Raw genomic sequence first — 11,973 nt, 5'->3', positions numbered from 1 at the left:
CTTTGGGACTCCAAGTTTTCAAGAGCATTTCTGGAAAGTTCTTTGGGTTATTAACTTTGGTTTCCTAATGGAATAATGTTAGAGAACAAAACGATCTGCCCATCAGGATTGTTGCTAAGGAATTTTGTTCTGCAAGTGCTTAGGTAAACCCCTTGTTATGACCTGTGTGTAAGTAATTATACTCTAATATGAGCAATTTGTGTACATCCTCCTAGCAGCTGATGTATCACAACCACATGGCAAAAATATGTCCCTTGTACCTGGACCAAAGTCTAGTTTCTTTGGCATTCGTTGGATACTGTGTCACATTAGGTCGCTACATGTTAAATTCAAAAGATGCTGTTGGATTTGGGTTTTCCATATCTCTATTATTATACTTAAAACAGTAAGGTCTTGCAAGTTAAAGGAACAATGCACGTGATGTGTGATAATGTGTCAAATAGGATTTCAGTAACAGTTTGCTATGTACCTTTGATTCACAGAATACTTTTTAAACATAAGGGATTCAAGTAGACCAGCACCTTGCCCTCAGAGTTTCTGATCTGGTCTTAGTCATAGGCACAGTACCTGTTAAGCATTGGAAATACTTATTATTCTTAGGCTAATGAGAGTTCAAAGAACTATTCGTGCTGGAACTATGGGCCAGTTGTGTCATCGTTTCTCACCTCCATACTTCTAAACTATTATTGGGTGCCTAGTACAACTGCTGTCATAGCACTGAAACTATCATAATTGTGTCTTTAGAGTAGTAGTTCTCAAACTTCAGCATGCATCAGAATCATCTAGAAAGCTGATTTTAAAACAAAACTGTTGGGAGTCCCCTGGTGGTCTAGTGATTTAGGACTCAGAGCTTTCACCACCACAGCCCAGGTTCAATCCCTGATTTGGGAACTGAGACCCCACATCAAGCCACTGAACACGACGCCCACCGCCCCAGATTGTTGTGGCCCTACTCGTGGAGTTTCTGACCCAGGAGATCTGGAGTGGGGCCCAAGACTTTGAATTTATGTTTTCAGGTGATGTTGACCCTGCTAGTCCAGGGACCACAATTTCAGAACCACTGCTATGGGTTATAGTTCCTTCATGGTAGGGCCAATAAAATACCACTAAAGAAATACTCAGGAAAACACTGAATGTATGTATAAATACAGAAATAAGTGGACAGGGAAGGGAAGTGAGAGAAATAAAGATAACCCTGGTCGAAGGGAATAAAGCAACTTCTCTCTTCTTTGCCTTTGCTATTAACAAAACCTGGTTTATAAGGTTTCGCAACAGCAAATTTCTGTAGCTTCCCCCCCGCCCCACATCTTGCCTACCAAATTCTACAATCGGACATTTCTAGTATTTTTCTTTTCTTTTTTAGGGTCACACATGGAAGTTCCAGGCTTAGGGGTGGAATCAGAGGTGCAGCTACTGGCCTACACCACAGCCACAGCAACACTGGATCCTTAACCCACTGATGGAGGCCAGGGATCGAACCAGCAACCTCATGGTTCCTAGTCAGATATGTTTCTGATGCACCACGATGGGAACTCCCTGAATTGTTTATTTCTAAGTGAATTTTTGAGACTTAGTCTTAGAATCATGGAATACTAGAGCAGGAGTGGGTCTTAGAGATTAAGTAGTTCAGATTCCTCAATCTGAACAACTATCAAGTACATTTGTAGAACTTGTGGTAGTGTGGTTTATGTCCACACAGTCCTTCTATGCTCTGTCTTGCTTTGTCTCCAGGGTCTGATAAAATTCCTAGAGAGCCTAGTCTATTTCCTTTACTCTAATACTAGGTTGCATAACAGTTCTTATCCATAATTACATTTAGACTCTTTTTTTTCCTAAAAGACACCTTTACTTTTATAATCGCTAGGAAAATAAACATCCATTCATTCACACATTCCACGTGTATTGTGATAAGCAAGGTATAGCAAAACAGGCTGAATCTTTGAGAGTTTTATTAAGCCTATACAATTAAAAAGTCTTCTAAAAGTGTGGTAAGCACAGTCCTGGAGGTGTGCACAGCATACCCTGGCAGTAAAACAAAGGCCATCTAACTCTGACTGGAGATGGAGATGGTGTCAGATAAGAACAGCCTCAAGAGTCTTACAAGAAATTAACCAAAGTGCAGGCAGAAAGGCAAGCATTCTCCGAGGAGTCTGGCAATAACGAGCTGAACTGGTGTTCTGTAAGAGACTAAACTTTTACTCAAGTCGCTAGAAGATTTTAAATGAGGGAGCAACATATGAATTATGCTCAGGAGTCTTGTGACTCAGTGGGTTGCTGGGGTGGCAAGGGTTCACTCCCTGGCCAGGGAAAGTTGTCTCAATGCTGCCAGCTAGGCCAAAAAAAAAAAGATTTCTGTTCATAGAAGCCCTCAAGCCTAAAAGTGGAACTGGTATATTTAAGGTACACATATTCCTCACTATGCCTTTATCTGATATCAAACTGTAAAATGTGTTACATTTCAATCCAGGCTAATAAAAAGCCCTGGACAGTGCCTTTATGTATGTTCAACAGTTTCAGCTTAATATAAATGGAATGTAATAAATTTGAGTTTACTGACTCACATGGTAATTGGAATTGAGTATTCCAACTACTTGATCCACGCTGAAAAGGTCGAGAATATGTTACTGCACCCTAAAATTTTTAGTTAGAAGGCATTTGAGTTCCTGAAATCTGCTATCTCCCTAAAAGCAAAGCCTCCCAAAAGAACTCCGTTGCCATAAATTCCCTCACTGGGAGCAACCAAGGAAGATTAACTCATCACTAGACAGTGAGAAATTGGCCCCACACCCAAACAGACTTTGGTTACAAAACTGTTGTATCTAACACTTATTCTAAGGATTCTTTCATCATTCCTAAAAGTCTTTTGCTTTCCCATTAGTGCTCTTCATTCACACAACTTCCCCTATTAAGTCACTGCTAAGTACCCTTCACTCCCTCTTTCCCTGAGAAAGATTATACATAAGCCCCAAATTCTTACAACCCCTTTAAGTCATTTTTGTGAACTTTCTCTATTGCAGTTAGAATTGTTTTTCTTTTGTTAATCTGTCAGTTAATTAATAGGATCTCAAACACAAACCAGGGTAGAGCAAAGTTTTTCCTCCCCAACAATTCAAAACAATGAAAATTTCTTCACCAGTGAAAAATAATTAAACTGTTGGACAGTAGTTCTCAATCCTGGGTAGCTTTTCTTTTTTTCTTTTTGGCCACACCTATGGCATGCGAAAGTTCCCTGGGCCAGGGATTGAACCCACACTACAGCAGCAACTGGAGCCACAACAGTGACAAGGCTGTCTTAACCCACTGAGCCACCAGGGAACTCCCAGGGTAGCTTTTTCAAATGCTGACATCTTAACCCCTGAAATTCTGATTTTATTGGTCTGGGTAGGGCCTGGCATGATTATTTTTTAAAAACTCCTGAAGTGATCTGAACATGCATCCAGGGTTGAGAAAAGACACAAATTTTTCACTTCATTTCTGATTAAATGGCCAACTTTTCACAGTTAACCAAATAGAGTTCAGATGTTTATTTTTCAAGTTGATTATACAATAGTCTTAAGGAAAGTGAATAAACATCCTATATATGACAGTATTTTAAGCCACCTAATTAAAAGCATTATATAGATATTTAAAATTGAAACTGACCGATTTATAAAAACTTCTAATTACAATGACAGCTTCCTAAACTATGGAGCAATCCTGACTTCAAAGATAAATCTGACAATAAGAAGAGGTTTGAGAATAGTTTAATATTTCAAATAGCAAGCTCAGTACCTGTTTCAAATTCTTTATTTTACATCATGGTTGCACAATTTGAGGCCGGTTAAATACAACTGGTTTTCAGATTTTCTCTGAATATTTTCCAGATTTCTACATGCAAGTGACCATGAAAATATTTGGCATTTTTAAATTCTGAAACTCTGAACAGGCACTTACATGAAGGAAAACATTATCATTCACAGATATCCACATTTAAAGTAGATGCTTCAGCACATGGTACATGGAACCTTTTGCCAATTAAGAAGTTGGTTTCTGAGCATTTTTCAAAGTGCCGTAGTAGTAAAACAGGCTTAAATGTAATTTGGGTTATTTAGCTTACTCATAAAGTAAGGTTAACTGACAGGACTTGCACTGAAGTGTATAAAAAAATATTGGTACAAAAACCATTGACCATAAGTGAAAGTAGTTTCACATAGCAGGCTTCATTTTAGTTTCTACACCCCATATTTAGTGTATTTGAGATCAGACCCCATGCATAGCATAAGAGATGACTGCAACCCTCTTTTTTACAGGCTTTCAACAAATTACTTGAATTTAATGTTAAAAATATTTAAATAGTAGGTGAAGAAGTTTAAATTTGAGTTTGAACCTAGTGAAGATTCCAATTTAACAAACATGAAATGGTCCAGATCTGGGTAACTATCACTTCACTGGTTATCCTAAGTCTCCCATCCTCAGATTTTTCCCCTGAAAAGGGAAGAGAATATTTGTGAAGTCAAGAAAATTACATTTGCATATTTGTGGTAAAAAGGTTAAGTCAGAAATTTTTTTTCCAAAGTATTCATGGAAAAACTATATAATTTTAACAGATTCTAAAATGCCAACTGAGTCAGCTCCACACTGTATAAAACCTACAGTGGTACCTATTGGATAGTAGTACCAAAATGGTTACTTAATATGGTCAAAAAAAAAAAAAAAAGGCTACAATGACATTCCACGTAATCCCTTAGGGGGGGAAAAAAAATTTAATACTCATACCACAGAAGACTTCAAAGAGAACAAAATTCAGAAGCCACAGAATGGTAAACTCATTTCTCGTACATAAATGTGAATTTACACATGTAAAAACATAAACGTAGTTCTCAAAAATATTGAGGTGCCACGTTTTAAATTTTTGCAGGATATAAGAGCCACTCAGGTTTTCTAATTTTATTTGAACACAAAATATTTAATTTTTTGCATGAAGAGAATCAGAGGTAATCATTAGCGTGAAAAAAGAAAAGGGTTTATAATCAACATTGTGAAGAAAGCAAAATTACAAATACTAGCTTACTCACATGAAAATCTTTAATTTTATGCTAATGCATGTGAGTACTTATCATCAAATCAAAGTGTACGGTTAAAAAAAAAAAGGCAGTTTAAAGAAGTTCCAGTGTTTCAAAGAAAGCACTTTTTTTAATGTATATACATGAATAACATTTAGTTATATCATAAAATAAATTCAGCACTGTAAGATAAAGGAAGACTATTACAAATGGAGTTTTGGCCTTTCCCCCCTCACACGCTGCAACCACCTTTAACTTGCCAAACTTAAATCTCAACGTATATAGGAGTTTTTTTCTTTTTTTCTCCTATTCAGTTCACATTTCAGGCTGCTCAGCAGATGCCTGTGATTCTGGTGATTCAAATCGCTGGTGAAAGTTTGTTCTCTGTTTCCTCAGTTTTTCAGGAGCTTTTCTCCATAAAATGATCTCCTAGTAAGATAAAGGCAAGATAAGAAATTAACGTCCTCACATCATTAAGTTTTCACCCTTAAATTTTCACTTCAATTTTAACAATAACAAATCTAACTTCTTCCCTACAAAAACCCTCCTCTTTTCTGACTGACCCACTTTCTCCCAATTCTAATCTTAGACCTCCCCTTTGGCCAGCTATGCTCCCCCCACCAACAGGTATGCAGACCACCATCACAAATCCAATCGGGCACAAAGTTCTAGCTACTACTGCTTTAAAAAATTACAAAAAAATCTGTCATTTGGTTTGTTGTTCCACTGTCCTATCCAAAGTCAAGCCTTTGTCACCTCAACCTTAAATACTCAAATAACTTCCTGGTAGATGGCTCTTCCTCTCTTGCCTGAGGCCCTCTTTCTAATCCATCCTTCCTATCACTACCAGATTGGTCTAAAACATTGCTTTCATGGCTTTTCAATAGTTTTCAATTCCCCCAGGATAAATCTCCAACCTGGCATTCAAAGCCCTCCATAACCTTTACCCAATTTATCAACATCACAGTCTTCCCTACCTAGACTCTGGTATCCCACCAGCCAAACTGGGTTACTCTCTGCCTCCAGTGCACTTCAGGTAAACCTTCCCTTCATCTTCCCTTCATATTCCGCAAATCTCTTCTCTATTCCTCTGCCTAAGTTTTTGTTTTGTTTTGTTTTTTAGGGCTGCACCCAAGGCATGTGAAGTTCCCAGGCTAGGGGTCAAATCAGAGCTACAACTGCTGGCCTATGCCACAGCCATGCCAGATCCAAGCCACCAGTGCAACCTATACCACAGCTTGTGGCAATGCTGGATCCTTAACCCACTGAGCAAGGCACAGTGAATTAACCCATATCCTTAACCCACTGAGCAAGGATCCTTAACCCACTGAGCAAGGCACAGTGGATTAACCCACATCCTCATGGATACTAGTCAGGTTTCTTAACCAACTGAGCCACACAGGGAACTCCAGGTTCTTTGCTGTTTTTTTTTTGTTTTTTGTTTTTTTTAATTAACCAATATAGCAAAATTTAAACATTGAAATGAATGCCCATGGGAAGCAATATACTTACTCAATAGGGCCACGATATGTAATTGATTCAGAAATTGTAAATTTCATAAAAATCTAATTTGAAGTTATAAATTATCTACATTTAATTATATGGCATTATGGCATCATTAGTGAAATAAATTGTCTTTCTTCCAAATTACTAAGTTTTCCGTTAATTATATGATTTTTCTTTTTCCACATATCTGCAACATGGGGACCTTGAGAACAAACCATATTTAAAAAGGCAGTAATGGAGTTCCCTCTGTAGTACATCAGGTTAAGGATCCAGCATTGTCTCTGAGGCAGTGTGGATTCAATCCCTGGCCCAGCACAGTGGGTTAAGAATCCAGTGTTGCCACACCTACAGCTAGGATTTGATCCCTGGCCTGGCAACTTCCATATCCCATGGGTGTGGCCAAAAGTGGGGAAAAAGTTTTTTATTAAAAAGTAGTATTCCTCACAGTACTCAGCACAAAATAATTGCTAATTTAGTTTTGGACATTCAACTGACATTCAAATATTTATTAATCTAATTCAGAATATAGAAGGCCATTCTAATCACAATCTTTATTAAAAATTCACCAAAGGAAGGCTTAACTGATTTTCAAATGAGATCAAGTTTTATAATAAACTTTTTTTTTTTTTTTGACCACATCCACAACATGTAGAAGTTCCCAGGCCAGGACTGAACCTGTGTCACAGCAGCAACCCAAGCTACTGCTGTGACAATGCTAGATCCTTAACCTACCAAGTCACATGGGAACTCCTATAATAAACACATTATAAAAGTATTAGGGGAGTTCCCTTCATGCACAGCAGAAACGAATCTGACTAGAATCCATGAGGATGCGGGTTTGATCCATGGACTTGTTCAGTGGGTCAGGAATCTGGCGTTGCCATAAGCTGTGGTGTAGGTCCCAGACGTGGCTCAGATTCCACATGGCTGTGGCTGTGGCGAAGGCCGGCAGCTACAGCACTGGTGTGACCCCTAGCCTGGGAACCTCCATATGCCACAGGTACAGCCCTAAAAAAGCAAAAAAAAAAAAAAAAAAAGTATTAGGTTTTGGTCATCTCATGGACATTTATAACAGCATTGTTTAATTAGGGGACAACAGAAACATCAAAACCCATCAAGCTGATGCAGTCATTAAAACTGATAAAGGAAATCTCAATTTGTTGATAAAGATATTCAAGACACTACTAAAAAAGCAAATTAAAGAATAATATCAACATTATAATCTAAAAACATATATAAATTTGACTGAAAAACATCATGGTGGTAGAATTTTATTACCTGATTAAAAAAAAAAAACAACCCAGCACATACTGTTTTTATAAAAAACAGAAGTTTCAAGAGAAAAATAAAAGCACTGCCAAATTATAGTCCATTCTAGAGTCCTGCAGAATGCCACAGTTCATGGCAATGCTGGATCCTTAACCCACTGAGCAAGGCCAGGGATTGAACCTGCAACCTCATGGTTCCTAGTCAGATTCGGTTCCGCTGCACCATGATGGGAACTCCCATGCCTATTTCTTTATCATACTCTCAGTGTTTTCAACCTACTTAGAAACAAACCCCCATTTGTTTAGTAAAGCTTACAAAAGTGAATGCTTCCCAGGTGTTTTTAGAACTGCCAAAAAACAAAATACCAGCTGGGTGACACCATACCTGCTGCTTGAAGTACCTTCTGTCTTCCTCATCAACAAGGACCAGATTCAAAAAGTACCTTACTGAAAATTTTTTGTTCACGTCTCTCATTGTTGGAGTTGGGTCATATCCCGCTAAAAACAGTCTTATTGGAATTGATTCACCTAAAAGAAAAGCAATTTCCATTTAATTCTAAAAGATGATTAAATACAGTTATGTAACATCTAAAACTAAGCATTACTGAGAAGATTAAATAACGCTTCAGTACCTAATGAGATGGCCGCATAACAAAAACTTTAGACCAGGGTTTCTCAGATTTGACATTACTAATTTTGGGGGCCCAATAATTCTTTGTTGTGGGCAAAGTCCTATGCGCTGTATGAAGTTCAGCAGCACTCCTTGCCTCTACGCACTAGATGCCAGTAGCATTCCCCAAATATGACAACCAAAAATGTCTCCAGGTATTGCCAAATGTCCCAGGGGAGGGGGTTTGGGGAAGGGGGGAAATGCCCATAGATGAGAACCACTGCTGTAGAGCCAGAATGCCTGGATTCAAATCCCAATTCTATTTGTTTCAAATTCCTGATCTGTAAAATGCGGAACACCAATAACATCCATCTTGTAAAGAATTTGTAAGAGCTGTATGGACTAATATAGGTAAAAAGCTAAAACAGTCCCAGCAGTAAGTTCTGTTTTACTATTTTTGTTATTTTCTGCTTTCATGAAGTTTACCATAATTTTTTTTTTTTTTGTCTTTTTGCCATTTCTTGGGCCGCTCCCGCGGCATATGGAGGTTCCCAGACTAGGGGTCCAATTGGAGCTGTAGCTGCCTGCCTATGGCAGAGCCACAGCAACGCGGGATCCGAGCCGCGTCTGCGACCTACACCACAGCCCAAGGCAACGGTGGATCTTTAACCCACTGAGCAAGGCCAGGGATCAAACCCGCAACCTCATGATTCCTAGTCAGATTCGTTAACCACTGAGCCATGACAGGAACTCCTACCATAATTTTTAATCATTTTCAGGATGATGACATTCTTTCATTACCAAAAAGACTGCTATTCAGAGTCTCATGGTTTTTCTTTTCCTAAGAGTAACTATTTACATATTGTTTTGAATCTTTTTTTATGTAATACTTTTCTCATGTATATCTCTTTCTTTTAAGATATATAACTCCTCACTTTACATAAATATTTGTGGCTGCTACAATTTTACAAAATAATGTTACATAACACAACATTCATGGGTCTTGGAGTCAGAAAGGCCTGGACTCACACTCCAACTCTATAATGATTAGCTATGGAAGAAAACCAGATATGTCACCAAAAACTATGCTGCTTTGACATAAAAATTATTGTGAGCTGAAGACAAACAGAAAAAGCAGAAAAGGTTCCCTTATTCCGCCTAAATTCTCCTTTTGCTGGAGACAGCCTCTTTTTAGCTCAGGGATGGCACCACAGGAATCTGCAAACAAGCATACTTCATTAGCTTCCCCCCCGCATATTTACCTGCCCAGTCTGCTGTCCTTGGAAACCTAAACTGCTTTTCTTTGCCCAATTATTTCTCTCTAAATTTATTGTTCTTTTGAAGATGCTATGTAAGTTGAAATTCTAAGTCACTGCTTTGAGTTACTTTTTTTGAGGTTTCTCCTGCATCATGTGCACTACATGCATTAATAAACTGTTTTTCTTTTATTAATCTTTTTGTTAAAGAGTTCCAGCAGAAAATCTAAGATGAGTAGGGGTAAAGTTCCGCTTCCCCCACACTATCACCTTTAACAAGTTTTTTTAACCTCTGCATCTCAGTTTCATCTATAAGGGATACCACTACTTAACTCAAAGGGTGGGACGGAACTTTAGAGCACCTGAGAGTACAATGCCTCATCTATAGTTGGCACTCAACAAATGGTGACTACTTTTTGAAGTAATACTAACAGAATAAGAAAAAGCCAAAGGCATAAATTTAAAATAATAAATACTGGCTTCATTATCTTAGACATGGAAGATTATCTAGTAATAAGGAAACTGCTTATTTTCTTGGGAGGTATAAGAACTCCAAAACTGCACAGGAATTACTATTCAGTTATATTGCACCTTATGTTTACCATGAGTAAAAAAGATTTACAGGGAGTTCCCATCGTGTCTCAGCGGTTAATGAATCCGACTAGGATCCATGAGGATGCAGATTCGATCCCTGGCTTCACTCAGTGGGTTCAGGATCCGGAACTGCTGTGGTCAGACTTGGCTCAGATCTTGCGTTGTTGTGGCTGTGGTGTAGGCTGGCAGCTGTAGCTCCAATTTGACCCCTCGCCTGGGAACCTACATATGCCAGAAGTGCGGTCCTAAAAAAAAAAAATTCTACAGAAATAAATTATTAAAACAGAAGACAATTAAAATATTACAAATTCAGAATTAAGCAAAAGACATACATAAATGTCTCCTCTAAATTCTAAATTTAAACTAAGAAATTAAACCTTATTTCAGACTAGAAAGTACTATCACAGTCTTCTCAGTATTTATACAAAGATGATCTTAAAAATGATCATTTAAGGATCATTTTAAGAATTCACAAATGTTTTCACACTGAATAAATACTTTCAAACTAAACTGCCATGAATACACTCTTTGCACTACCTTTAACACAAAAGAAGTGAAAGGTGTTATTACCTTTTACTGGTGCACCATCCATTATTTCATATTTAGCGATCGTTTCTGTTTCTGTCGTAGTACTGGGTCCTAGTGCAATAATGTAAAGGATATTAATTTAAACATAGCTAGAATATAATTTCCAGCCTTATGGCTTCTTCCTATTTTCCAACTATAATATTTTAGTACTAATAACTTCCCCTTTTGTGAAATGTTGATCATTCTTTTCTATTTCTTGATTTACACTTACCACTCAACTGAATGTTTCACTCGCTTCTTCACAAAGGTAATACAGGAGATCCTTGAAAAACTGCAGGGGCTACGGGCGCTTGACTGTACATGCAGGGAAATCTGTGCATAATTTTTTAGTTTTTGTTTTTGTTTTTTTCCTTTCCGAGGGCTGCTCCCGTGGCATATGGAGGTCCCCAGGCTAGGGGTCTAATCAGAGCTGTAGCCACTGGCCTATGCCAGAGCCACAGCATGTGGGATCCAAGCCGATCCAGTTGAAGACGCGGATCTTCAATCTATACCACAGATCATGGCAATGCCAGATCCTTAACCCACTGAGCGAGGCCAGGGATCGAACCCACAACCTCATGGTTCCTAGTAGGATTTGTTAACCACTGAGCCATGACGGGAACTCCTGTGCATAATTTATAGTCCATCTTCTATATCCTCCATTCCTATCTGAGGTTCCTATCTGCAAATTCAACCAATTGCAGATCATGCAGTCGTGTATTATTTACTACTGAAAAAACATCCACTCTAAGTGGAACCATACAGTTCAAACCCCATGTTGTCCAAGGGTAAATTGTATACAGTTCAGAAATAATCTTCACAGGCTTCCTTCTATCATTTCTACTATTTGCTAAATAGAAACTAGCAATGCACCTCTGACATGCTAGTTTTCCCTGCAACACCCAAACAGTTCTCTAGGAGTTGATGAATTTCAACATAGACGAAAGATCAAACTGAATGCTTGGTTGACATATAGTTCTTTTTTTTTTTTCTTTTTTGTTTTTTAGGCTCCCAGGCTAAGGGTCGAATAGGAGCTACAGCTGCCAGCCTATGCCACAGCCACAGCCACATGGGATCCGAGCCCTATCCGCAACTTACACCACAGCTTGTGGCAACGCCAGCAAACCTCA

At 38.4% G+C, this 11,973-nt stretch overlaps 1 protein-coding gene across 3 annotated transcripts in view; it reads right to left on the bottom strand.

Moving 5' to 3' along the window:
- VPS26A (VPS26, retromer complex component A) overlaps positions 3,728-11,973 on the bottom strand; it is a 30,956-nt gene continuing 22,710 nt past the window's right edge. For all 3 annotated transcript variants that reach the window (XM_001925999.7, XM_021073762.1, XM_005657390.2), the window contains 3 exons: positions 10,847-10,915; positions 8,202-8,344; positions 3,728-5,471 (listed from right to left, as the gene is read on the bottom strand). In XM_001925999.7, coding sequence (XP_001926034.2) covers positions 5,358-5,471; positions 8,202-8,344; positions 10,847-10,915 — 326 coding nt within the window. In that variant the 3' untranslated portion in view covers positions 3,728-5,357. The remainder of the gene's footprint in view (positions 5,472-8,201; positions 8,345-10,846; positions 10,916-11,973) is intronic.

Source organism: Sus scrofa, chromosome 14, assembly GCF_000003025.6.
Source record: "Sus scrofa isolate TJ Tabasco breed Duroc chromosome 14, Sscrofa11.1, whole genome shotgun sequence".
Lineage (NCBI taxonomy): Eukaryota > Metazoa > Chordata > Mammalia > Artiodactyla > Suidae > Sus > Sus scrofa.
This window is presented reverse-complemented; position numbering and strand designations above follow the sequence as displayed.